This window comes from Phoca vitulina, unplaced genomic scaffold (genome assembly GCF_004348235.1).
Source record: "Phoca vitulina isolate PV1807 unplaced genomic scaffold, GSC_HSeal_1.0 scaffold2, whole genome shotgun sequence".
Classification (NCBI taxonomy): domain Eukaryota; kingdom Metazoa; phylum Chordata; class Mammalia; order Carnivora; family Phocidae; genus Phoca; species Phoca vitulina.
The window spans coordinates 89,316,111-89,328,719 of record NW_022589705.1 but is presented as its reverse complement, the minus strand read 5'-3'; the positions used below and the strand labels follow the sequence as shown (position 1 = coordinate 89,328,719).

The 12,609-nt window shown below is 42.5% G+C and overlaps 2 protein-coding genes across 2 annotated transcripts in view; both read right to left on the bottom strand.

The window, feature by feature from the left end:
- Window positions 1-12,609, bottom strand: part of FBXO42 (F-box protein 42) — a 103,926-nt gene that overhangs the window by 2,854 nt on the left and 88,463 nt on the right. The window contains exons 5-9 of the mRNA XM_032392901.1: window positions 4,972-5,125; window positions 3,929-4,039; window positions 1,903-1,999; window positions 1,372-1,428; window positions 551-667 (exon numbers count right to left, since the gene is read on the bottom strand). Of these exons, the coding sequence (XP_032248792.1) occupies window positions 551-667; window positions 1,372-1,428; window positions 1,903-1,999; window positions 3,929-4,039; window positions 4,972-5,125 (536 nt within the window). The remainder of the gene's footprint in view (window positions 1-550; window positions 668-1,371; window positions 1,429-1,902; window positions 2,000-3,928; window positions 4,040-4,971; window positions 5,126-12,609) is intronic.
- Window positions 2,142-4,701, bottom strand: LOC116624749 (small nuclear ribonucleoprotein G-like). Its single transcript, XM_032392907.1, has one exon. The coding sequence runs from the start codon at window positions 2,688-2,690 to the stop codon at window positions 2,403-2,405; it is 288 nt and encodes a 95-aa protein (XP_032248798.1). The 5' UTR covers window positions 2,691-4,701; the 3' UTR covers window positions 2,142-2,402.

The window sequence follows — 12,609 nt, the reverse complement described above, 5'->3', positions numbered from 1 at the left end:
TTTGTTTGGGGACCCTGAGGAAAGGTTCACAAAGAGATGCTTAAGGCTGGCACTGAAAGGATCAGTGGCGGGGGCTCCTTGCTGACTCAGTCAGTGAAGCGTGCAACTCTTGATCTTGGTGTCAGGAGTTTGAGCCCCACCGCTTGGCATAGAGATTACATAAATAAATAAATAAACTTGGGGCTCCTGGGTGGCTCGGTCGGTTAAGCCTCTGACTTTGGCTCAGGTCATGATCCTGGGGTCCTGGGACTGAGCCCCGAAGTGGGCTCCCTGCTCAGGAGGGAGCCTGCTTCTTCCTCTCCCTCTGCCCTACCCAACCCCGCCCCCCCCCGCATGCTCTCTCAAATAAATAAATATACTTAAAAGAAAAAAAAAGGGATCAATGGGGCTCACATAGGTTTCCCATCTAGAGGTTCACATATGAGCAATGCCCAAGGAGCAATGGTTAATGTCCACTTCTTTTATGATATCAAGGTGTTTTTTATTTCCATACAAATTTGCTTGGAAATCTGACGAGCCAATGTGGCTTTACAGTCAGTGCCCTGCTTACCCGACAAGCTGGGTGGCACCACAATTCTGGGGCCCCATGGTCTTCATTTTCTACCTTGAGTGGCTGCCAGGCCCAGGGGCCCGAGTGCATGTGCAATAACCAAGCATCCTTGAAGAGCTAGAAGAGAAGGACCAACACCAGGACTCAGGTGAGGTGCGCTACACAACACATACACATAGTGGGAATCCCAAAGCTGTGCTGTCTGGTCTAGAGAATGTGCAGGCTCTTGAGAAAGAATAGCAACATTTGTGGTCACTCATTCACTCATGCCCTCGTTCATTCACACACTACCACTGGCCCAGAACATGCGATTGTGCTTGTAACCCATTAATCAATTGTAAGTGGTTTTGAATTTTGCCTGTGGTTGTGTGTGTGTGTGTGTGCGCGCTGAGTGTGTTGGTGGGGGAGAGGGTAGATAATACATATCCGCAACTTTCTGAATCTGCATTCTTAAATAAATTCCATGTAAACTCTGGCAGTTAGCAGCCTGTTTTTCTGTCCCACCCTTCCTTGAAAAAAACGATAGCAGCAAACCTTACAGCCTAAAGAGGAAGTGGGAGCAGGAAGAATATAGATATAGATATGAATATTTAAGAGACAAATGTCTCTGATTTAAAGCACCTCTCACCCCACAGGAAAAAAAAGAAAAGAAAAGAAAAGAAAAAGAGCAGAGTTTGGCCAGAAAATACCATGGCTATATACCCAAAGTGAAAAAGGTACTCTCTCAATAAAAAGGACATCATGCTCACAAGGTGAGACGGGGAGCAAGTTTTGAACCCTTAGCAGCATGTGCCTTGTAATGCCACACCAGCAATACTCACAGCATTGGGACCGCCACACCCTCCAAGGATTAAGATAGTTGCATCATCTATGACAATCTGGGGAGAGGAAGACATTTAAAATAAACCTACAAAGACACAGGCATCTGATCTATGCGTCAGTGGTATATGAAAATAGCCTACCCAGAACCCAAATTAGAGTATTCCAGTCACCATAAACTCTCCATTCTCCCCAAACCATGTCAATTCCGATCCTTGTGAACAAATTACTGATGATTCACCTGAATGGATATATTCCTTGTTGATCAAACATTAACGTGAGCGTACATAAAGTGCAGGGTTCTCTTGAGAAATGAAACAGCAAAGTAAATGTTTTGGGGAGAGGCATAATATAAAGGCACTAAAAATAAATACAACCCATTAGAAGTTGAAAAATAAATACCAGCAAAAAAGAACGACAAAGTCTCTTTGGCTTATGCATGTTGGCAGCTTACCTGACTCCCTCCTCCCTTTCCCATCCTAACTGGAAGATGCTACAGTGTTTGCTGAATAGTTATTTTAATTCCTGAGCACCTGAGATTGGCCACCTCGAGGATGAGGACTGGGGCCGGAGATGTTCGGCTTGGACCACGCCCACTGCTCGAGGTCAAGGACCCAGACATCGTTGCTCCTATAAGATAAGGACATAAGGTTGAAGGAGTTGGGAGCTCCCAGGGACCACAGAGATGATATAAATGAAGTTACATTTATATTTTATTTATTTTTTAAGTTATTATTTTTAAGTAGGCTCCATGCCCAACGTGGGGATTGAACTCATGACCCTGAGATCAAGAGTTGCACGCTCTACCGACTAAGCCAGCCAGGTGCCCCTGGAAGTTACATTTATAAAGATGCCCAGCAAAGTGCCATGGTCATAGCATCTTTTTTTTTTTTTTTACTATTATAAAAGCTTATTTAACAAAAAAGTTCAATATGAAAATGCACACGACCTGATTTTTATATTGTAGTAAAACAGGTACTATGGAGGGGACATGTGGAAGCAGCTGATTTCTTCTGATGAACACACCCATTGTTTACACTCGCTCCAAGGCTTCTAACATGATGACACCATGTCCTCGTATTACCACCATTCCAATATTGTTCTGTTGCCCGCTAGTTGCCATCTCCACACATTCATCTATCACAAGATTCATAAACAGATCGAACCTCCACAATATTCCTTGGACATGTCTGCCACCATTTAATTTCAATGACAATTTCTTGTCCATAAATGTTTTCAACTCGGGAGGGTGAGCTTTGCTCATGGTGTCTACTTGGCAAGCTGAAAGATGCCTCCAAACGGAATTTGTGGCGTCCCTCATGCTCTGGTCATAGCATCTTAAACTATATTTTTCTTCCCCTCCTTTCCCTGGAACCCATCTCAAGACTTTCAAACCTTTGCTCTTCCCACTGACCCATAAAGCCTCTTTTGAGTCATGTCTGCAGCCACATACTAGTACCTGAAGTAAGAGTGAACCAGTGATAGCAGGAAATAGCTACTGGTCAAGATATAGCCATTCAAAAGCAAAAACCACAAGGAAGAGAAAAAACTGATGTAAAAGGTAGCTCTATCACCGTCCAGGAGATAAAGATTTATCGATTCTGGCTACAAAAAGTAATTTCACCATGGCTAATGAGATCTGCAGTTTTATCAAGGACAAACTGGCATCTCCAACCCTCAAGGGACCAGTATGGCAAGGACAGACTACTGGAAGGCAGTCTCTATTTTACCGTCACCTCGCTAAGGTCATTTACTCATACAGAGGAACACAGGAATAAGAACTCTAATACTATAAAGTTTACCCTAAACTTTCTCATCCGGGGGGCAGCTCAGTCTCTCCACAACTGTTTTGAAATGGGAAGATGGGGAATACCTTGTCTAACAGAGAAGATAGTTGGGTCTGGAATGCTTTTACTGTTGACAGCTCATCAGCTTCCCTCTCATGACCATTAATGCAGCTACCATCAACTCAGATAAAGAGTGATTCCGATGGATTGCTCTGGCCCTTGACTCTGGCCTGAGCTGGCCAGTTGTGGCCAGAGATGGTAAGGACAGTAGGTAGGGAGCACAGCCTCACAGAAGTGCATCGGACCTGACAGTTTTCTCCCTCCTACCCACTCCCCCAACCCATCTAATTTGGAGAATGAATCACTTACAACCTGTCCTGTCAATCTACCTCTCTTCTATAAAGCCCAAGAGGGCACAGGCTGGGACACAAAGGAGAGAGCAAGTAAAAGCACTCTGTGCTTCTTAGAAGATGGCCTTCTGTAGGCACAGGTAGAAACAAACAAGGTGGAGGCTATGTAAGAATTTGATCCCACCGAATGAACCACATACCAAATAAAAAGATTCTACACAGCTCTGATTTTATGGAGGAAGTTTTCCAACCTATTGCTCTGTGATTAGGGGATCAAAAACCAGAATGCTAGGAAGCAAGAACTGGTTGGATCAATTAGAACCATGCTGAGGAATACTGACCTGACTAGTTCACTCTTCTGACCCGTTATTCCCAGGAGTATTTGCCTTCAGGTTGATAGGCAGCAAACCAAATATACTTACATTTGCCGGGATCCTAAGGAGCCACCGAAGACAATCATTTTATCATCTATCACACAGGAGGAATGGCCAGCCATTGGAGGTGGCCCATGGGTTGTCACAATGCAGTTCCACCTAATACAAAAAGAGAGGAGGGAGCCAGCAAGTCAGCACCACCTGTATCTGGTCTTGTGTGTTTAAGGTGGAAACAGCAAGGAGGTATCCTTTAAAATGACGATCCTATCACCTTCAGCGGAGATACTGTTAGGATAATAAATGGAAGATGGCACAAGGTATTATGCCTTTCCTACAAACCTGCTAAAGCTATGCTCACTTTCAAGTTCTCAGCGTGTACCGCTTAGAGGTGGAGTACAGAGATGACCAGAGACGCCATCATGGCTCCTTGTCTGCTTCAGCCTAATGTGCTAAAGAAGCACCGCCTTCCACTTCTTTCTACGGTCCTGATCAGCCGCAGCTGCCAAGAGCCCTGTACTAAGTAGTCCATTACAAGGAAAAAGGAAAAAGAGTGTCAGGGATCAGTCTTTGAGACATAGCAGGGAACAATGAATCATCTGGATCCACAGCATGCCTGAGGGATGAGCAGCCAAAACTGAAGAGCCCCTATTCTCCAAATGGCACATTTATTTTTCTAGGAAGAGTTATAAATCTCTTCCACTTTTTCTCTTTGGAACAGAGGTTCTTAGCTTTAGTTTATTTTTTTTTTAATTCTTTTTTTCTTCTTCTTTTTTTACCTTTTAAAAAAACTTTTTAAATGTAAGCTCTACACCCAACATAGGGCTTGAACTCACAACCTGGAGATCAAGAGTCACATGCTCCACCGACTGAGCCAGCCAGGCGCCCCTTAGTTTTAGGTTTTAAGGGGGTCCTGTAAACTCTTTGAAACTGTCAGCAAATCTGTGCATATGTAAATCTGTTTCCTGGAAAAGAGTCCAGAGCTTTTACCAAATTCTCAGAGATTCCTGGACACAAAAAAGTTAAGTCGTCCATTCATTTGAAATCTTTTATTAGATTTCAAGGATTGAAAGGATCTTATCTTTGTGGCTTACCAGTTTTTAGAAGGTGAGTAAGTGTGTATTTCATCAAAGAATCTCTCTGGTTGGTGTAGGGGATACGGGCTTGGCCGCGTCCAGCCACCAAACAGCACCAGCAGGTCCTTGTACACGACTAGAGTTGCTCCAGCTTTAGGGGAAGGATAGGACCCTAGGAAAGGTCAATAACATCATGGTTAGGATTCAGGGTCTCACAAGCCATAGTTAGGTTGTCTACAGATCAGCTTTCCCTGAAAGAATCACAAAAGGGGAACCAATACTATAAAACATAAGGGAAAGGGGGAGAACAAAACTGGTTTGAAGTCTGACAGAAAACCATCACCAATTTATACAACTTTTTTTAATATAATTGATACACAATGTTATATTAGTTTCAGGTGTACAACATAGTGAATCCACAAGTTTATACATTATGCTAAGTTCACCACAAGTGTAGCGACCATCTGTTGCCATACATCACTATTATCATATCACTGACTCATACATCGTTTATAATTAAAAGAGAGAAACCTGAGTTAGGGGAAAGTTACTTATTTTGCTTACCTGAAATTAGGGATGAGAGTACCTATCTCATAAGGCTGTTTTGAGTAATACATCTGAGGGGCACCTGGGTGGCTCAGTTGGTTAAGAGCCTGCCTTTGGCAGGGTCCTGGGAGTCAAGCCTCACGTTGGGCTCCCTGCTCAGTGGGGAACCTGCTTCATCCTCTTCTCCCCTGCTCGTGCTCGCTCTCACTCTCTCTCTCCCTCTCTCTCAAATAAATAAATAAATAATCTTAGGGGCGCCTGGGTGGCTCAGTTGTTATGCGTCTGCCTTCGGCTCGGGTCGTGATCCCAGGGTCCTGGGATTGAGCCCCGCGTCGGGCTCCCTGCTCCGCGGGAAGCCTGCTTCTCCCTCTCCCACTCCCCCTGCTTGTGTTCCCTCTCTCGCTGTGTCTCTGTCAAATAAATAAAATCTTTAAAAAATAAATAAATAAATAAATAATCTTAAAAAAATAAAAAATACACCTGAAGCACATACACAGTGCCGGGCACATAGCAGGTGTTCAGTAAATGCTGACTCTCTTGCCCATCCCTTTAATCAGCTTACGAGAACCCACACAGGAAAAGAATGTAAGGAATCTGGCGAGGACACATACAGGCTAGTACCTGGGTGCAGCGTAAAAACAGCCGCTGTCAGCGAACCTGGGTAAAACAGGTGGCAGCCTGGAGTTCTCCTTTGTCCTGAGTCACATGTTAGCATGGTGACCTCCAGGCCTCTAGCTGTGGGCCTCACTAGTACAAATGGGGGCAGAATTTCAGGCTCAATATGAAGGCATTCCAACGGAGCTGCAGGCCTGGTACCAGCAGTGTCTATTAAGGCCCTCCAGGCTGGACTTCTGAGCTATGTTGACCAAATCTTGAAACAACAGAAATCTGGCTTATGCTAGAAAACCTTAGGGATAACAAATGTCACATAGAAGCAGGATTTCTCAGAGCCTTTTCTGTCTTTTAAATAACAACTGCTATTTCTCCCAATCTCTTACTCTACATGCCACATTCAGTTTGCTAAAGATAAAGAAACTTGTCTCAATACCCAGGTGTCAGTAAATACTGTAATATTCAAGAAAAAAAATTTTTGTTACCACTGCAGGATCCATTAAAAAAAAAAATCTTAAGCAGAAAGAATCCCAACAGTATATTAAGCTAATAGCAGCTGAGGTGCTCCCATTCAGGTAGAGAGCTGGGCCCCTCCCCTTCAGCAAGGGGTTTTGGGAACATGGTTTGAAAACCCCTCTTAGACTGCTTTAATGGTGTTGATAACAAAGTCTCAAGGCTGGAAAAGTGAGCAAGTGGCTGTCTTCCTTGGGCTCCAACTTAACAGGAACTTCCATGATCTACTGGGAAGGTACCAATCCTCAGACAGTGGAGTGAGCATCTAAGAGTACTATGTGGCATCAGCTATTTTGAGCACTTTCCTAACAGAACAGACATCAATCCAAACAGGATCTGACCACAGAAATGAGTTTTCTCTAGGAATGATTCTCCTGTCAATTAGCAGCACTGACTGAGGGAATACTGGCTGAGGTACTCCATGAGCTTGCTCCTGCTACCCTCATACCCTACTGGAATCATGACTAAGGGGGCTGTTGTCCTTCACAGAGTCTTGTCATCTCTACTTAAAACTTCTGCCTTCCCATGGGACACCTGGGTGGCTCAGTCGGTTAAGCATCTGCCTTTGGCTCAGGTCATGATCCCAGGGTCCTGGAATTGAGTCCCACATCGGGCTCCTAGTTCAGCAGGAAGCCTGCTTCTCCCTCTGCCTGCCGGTCCCGCTGCTTATGCTCTCTCTCTCTCCATAAATAAAACAACAACAACAACAAACAAACAAACAAACAAAAACTTGCCTTCCCAGGAGGAAGCTTCCTAGAAAACTTAACTAATATAGTGGTCTAGTTAAAATGCTAGTATTACCCCAAAATGATTTAATTTGTGAAATACCAAACAATGCTTCAAGGTTCTTACCCTTACTTTGGAACTCATAAATACTATGAAAAAGTTGGAAAAAAGCAAATAAAACACATAACAGATTCAGCAGAGTAGTTACTTAAAAACTTTCCAGACTAAAATTTGGTTTGGAATTTGAAATACTGGAAATCCTGGCTTTTAAAATCAAGTGTACAAAATGAAACAGCATTATTTGCAATGATGTGGATGGAGCTAGAGTGTATTATGCTGAGCAAAATCAGTCAGAGAAAGACAAATGCCGTATTTTACTCATACGTGGAATTTTAGAAACAAAACGAACAGCCGGGGGGGGGGATAAACCAAGAAACAGACTCTGAACTACAGAGAACAAACTGATGGTCACCAAGGGGAGGTGGGGGGGGATGGGTGAAATAAGTGATGGGGATTAAGGAGGGCACTTGTGATAAGCACTGGGTGGTGTACGGAAGTACCGAATCACTATATTGTACACCTGAAACTAACATTACACTGTATGTTAACTAACTGGAATTTAAATAAAAACTTAAAAAAATAAAATGAAGCAACAGACCAAGGGTCCCCAAAACAGAAAAACATGGAATCAGAAGCGCCTTGCTGGCTCAGTTGGAGGAGCATGCGACTCTTGACCTTGGGATTGTTGAGTTCAAGCCCCATGTCGGGCCTAGCACTTACTTTAAAAAATAAACTGATGAAATTTTTTAAAAATCATGGAAATGATCAAACAGAATTCTTAATTGGCCATTTGTATCAAATCTATTGTCAAAAAATTTTAAGTGCAGGGCACCTGGGTGGCTCAGTTGGTTAAGTGTCCGGTTCTTGATTTTGGCACAGGTCAAGATCTCAGGGTGGGTGAGTTCAGCCCCATGTCCAGCTCTGCACTGAGTGTGGTGCCTGCTTCAGATTCTCTCTCCTTCTCCCTCTGCCCGCCCTTCCCCCCACACTCACTCGCTCACACACTCTCTCCCTCAAATAAATAAATCTCAAAAATAAATTTTAGGGTGCCTGGGTGGCTCAGTCGTTAAGCGTCTGCCTTCGGCTCAGGTCATGATCCCAGGGTCCTGGGATTGAGCCCCGCATCGGGCTCCCTGCTCAGTGGGGAGCCTGCTTCTCCCTCTCCCACTCCCCCTGCTTGTGTTCCCTCTCTCGCTGTTCTGTCTCTGTCAAATAAATAAATAAAATCTTTAAAATAAATAAATGAATAAATAAATTTTAAGTGCATATGCTTTCAATCAGTAATTCCATTTCTAAGATAGCTGGAAAAATGAAAAAAGAGATAAATACAAGGATGCTCATTTGAAGTGTTAAAGTAGACCAAGGAATATTTATATAAAAAAATACTATGTGGCAATTAAAAATTATGGGGCTCTTTATTTGTCTTAGAACAATCAATGTCCGTGCTTTATTAGGTGAAAACTAAAAGCAGCAACTGACCATGTGCCTATGTTTAGGGGTTATGGGGAAGGTGGTAGGAAAGGATGGGTGACTTGATTTTCTTTTTCCCCATAAAGATTTTATTTATTTACTTACTTACTTTAGAGAGAGAGCGTGGGAGACATGCATGAGCGGGGGTGGGGGTGGTGGGGGGTGGAGATGAGAAGCAGCCAGAAGGGAGAAGGAGGGGCAAAGAATCTCAAGCAGACACTGTGCTGAGCACAGAGTCTGACATGGGGCTCAATCTCATGACCCTGAGATCATGACCTGGGCTGAAACCAAGAGTTGGATGCTCAATTGAGCCACCGAGGCACCCCGGGTGACTTGGTTTTTAAGAGAAATTGCAATTACTACTATTAACTACTGCTACTACTAATGATAATGACTAATATTTATATTTATTATATGCTAGGCACCACCTAAGTATTTTGCATGCAAAAGCTAATTTAATCCTTCCCTTTAAAAAAAAACAAAACACCTTTTAGTTTTATTCCCATTTTACAGGTGAAGAATACTGAGGCACAGCTCATTTAAATAACCTAAGGTCATAGACTAGTAAGTGGTGGAGTTAGAATTCTAATCTTACTTAATCTGGATTTAAAACTCATTCTCGGGGCGCCTGAGTGGCTCAGTCGTTAAGCGTCTGCCTTCGGCTCAGGTCATGATCCCAGGGTCCTGGGATCGAGCCCCGCATCTGGCTCCCTGCTCTGAGGGAAGCCTGCTACTCCCCCTGCTTGTGTTCCCTCTCTCGCTGTCTCTCTCTCTGTCAAATAAATAAATAAAATCTTACAAAAATAAAAAAATAAAACTCATTCTCTTAGCCATTATATTAAACTGCTCTTCATGCATATACATACATTCTTTCTAAGTAGTTGCCACAAGCAAGTCAGATAAACTTTAAAAGGTGCGAGTGTTTCAAAGCTGAAAAAATACTTTCCTAAGAATTAATTAGGTAAGCCACAGAGAAAGAGTACACAAGAGAGGTAAATAAACTGAACAGAAAGCTATTCTTAGGACCTCTTTTTCCCCACAAGACTCTGGGTCACAACCTACCGCTGTTACAGGACCCTTTACTTGTTCTCTGAACTCTCCAATGAAGGGTAAACTGGGGCCAATGACAATGACATATCAATCCTGAAGAATCACCTTAGGTAATGACTTTCCAAAGTGACTTCTTGGGGCGCCTGAGTGGCTCAGTCAGTTAAGTGTCTGCCTTCAGCTCAGGTCATGATCCCAGAGTCCCAGGATCAAGCCCCGCTTTGGGCTCCCTGCTCAGTGGGGAATCTGCTTCTCCCTCTGACCCTCCCCCGTCTCATGCTCTCTCAAGTAAATAAAATCTTTAAAAAAAAAAAAAAGTGACTTCTCAAATATCTTGACCTTTTAGAAAGCCAAAATCCTTCCCTCTACTTCCTATCCCAAGGAGTGGGAGAACTCCCTCATCCAGCATTTCCAAGGCGTATTTCATGTCACAAATATATATTTTAATTTCAGCATCTTAAATATTTTGACAACTAAGTAGGGTCATACTTAAAGTTAACTATGTTCCTCCACCTAAATTTGTAAGGAAGGTGGGAAAAAATTACCACACAAGAACAAATGAAGCGGGGGGGGGGGGGGGGAGGAAGGAGGGCACAGAATTCAACATACAGCCCCTATATAGTTAGTTCAGGTAGGAGAAGTCAAAAATACTAACGTATCAGATTTTCTATGACCCAATTATGCATATAATGTTTGTATTTGTTGCAAATTGGATACTTTTAAATTCTTGTTACTTTAAGAATCAATAGTGAAGCCTCTGTAAAAAGTTCCTAATTTGATCATATCTAAGAATCTACGTATTTCTTTCTTTTTTTAATTTAATTTTATTTATTTGAGAGAGCAAGAGCAGGAGGGGGAGGGGAAAAGAGGGAGGAGGAGGAGTAGAAACAGACTCCCCGCTGAGCAGGGAGCCCCACCCTAGGGCTCCATCCCAGGACCTTGAGATCAGGACCTGAGCTGAAGGCAGACACTTAACCGACTGAGCCACCCAGGCACCCTCCTATTTTGAATTTGTTTAAAGCAGAGGGTCTTTAACTCCCCTCCCAATGATCTTAATTCAAGGTTTACAAATCAAATGAATTAAATTTATCGTGAGGTCAGAGACTGCAGGGGTCAATGAACTTTGGCAATTTCTGTAAGTTGAAGAGTAAACGGTCTTTTTAGCCAAGTGGAGTTCTAGAAAGCAAACAAGTCTGTACTAGAATTTTGAAAAAACAAGAAAACTCATATTCAAATTACATACCTTTATCTATGTTTTAAAGTTCCAAGAAAAGCAAGTAATTTCAAGAGTACTTAAAACTTTCTAAAAAACCCAAAACAAACAAAAAAACCTCAAAACATGACCACACCGTTAGATAAGGCAAATAACTTTTATATGAACTAGCCCTAGACAAAATGTGGGGTCCAAAACTTTGAAGAATTGTACATACGTACATCCAATTCATCCCATACAGTAGCTAGAATGATACCATATTTGTTTAATAATTTTTTATTAACACACACCTGCGTACCATGCTAGAGACTGATTTATTGGAAATCTGGTACATTATAAAGTACTTTGACAACAGCAGACCCTCCACAGTTAAGAGGCCCATCATCATCATCATGGTGACGTATGATGAAATAAACCCCCGTCCCTCAAAAAAATTCATATATGAAGGATTTATACTCATTAGGACATCTCTTGGCCTACCTTCAAAATAATGTGCCTACTAAGCCTCTAGACAGAGTCTAAATATCACTGTATCACAAAAGTTGAGGAAGAAAGGGTGTCGATCCCATGCAGGCTCTTGTCAAGCACCACAGGACCGAACGTGCCCATATCAAACCATGTTACTCGGGCCTGTTCCCCCAGAGCCAATAGTTAGCCTCACAGGGTTCATTCCCCAAACATAATCACACAGCAGATAGGATCAGTGGAGCAAATCTCTGAACAAGGCACAAACCAAAAAGGCAGCTGTGGGAAACTGGATAATCAGACAGGCACCCTCTACACAGAACTAACATTCCCCAAAATTGCTAATTAGTTCAGATGCTTCCCAAGGTTCCTATGAAATCAGGGAATTTCACATGTGAAAGACAGTGGCAGAATTACAAGGCATTCTTGTTTACTTTTGCAAAGAAGATGGTAAAACAGTGAAGCAATTTCAAATTCTGGTTTGGTTTCTTTGCCACTTTCCCACAACTGTAGTTTCTATTCACACAGAACGAAGGACTAGAACAGCTCAAATGTTTGATACAAGATAAAACAAGTACTGGTTTTAATTAGGGATGCGTATAATTTTATGCATGGCTAAAACATTATTTCTACATCTCTATTCCATGATCGGTCTTTATTAATATTATCGATTTATTATTAAGGTGTTATAAACAATAGCCACCGTCCCCCTGGAGCGTTAGTTCTCAAACTCCAGCTTATGTTAAGTTAAAAGCAGCTGGAGGACTTGTTACAATGCAGATCGCTGGGCCTCACTTCTGCCTTTCTTATTTAGTAGGTATGGGGTGGGGGCCCAGAAGTTACATTTCTAACAAGCTTCCAGGTGATGTTCATGTTTGGGGACTAGACTTTGAAAACCATGTTGTAGAGTTAAACCATCCTTGAGTGAGCCTGTTAGATAATGCTCCTAAATGACATTAACATGGAATATATACAGCCTGCCTTTCTTTTCTTTCCTTCCCTTC

Excerpts from the sequence above, each read along its gene's own strand:
- LOC116624749 (XM_032392907.1), bottom strand. The coding sequence starts at position 2,690 with ATGAGGGACGCCACAAATTCCGTTTGGAGGCATCTTTCAGCTTGCCAA.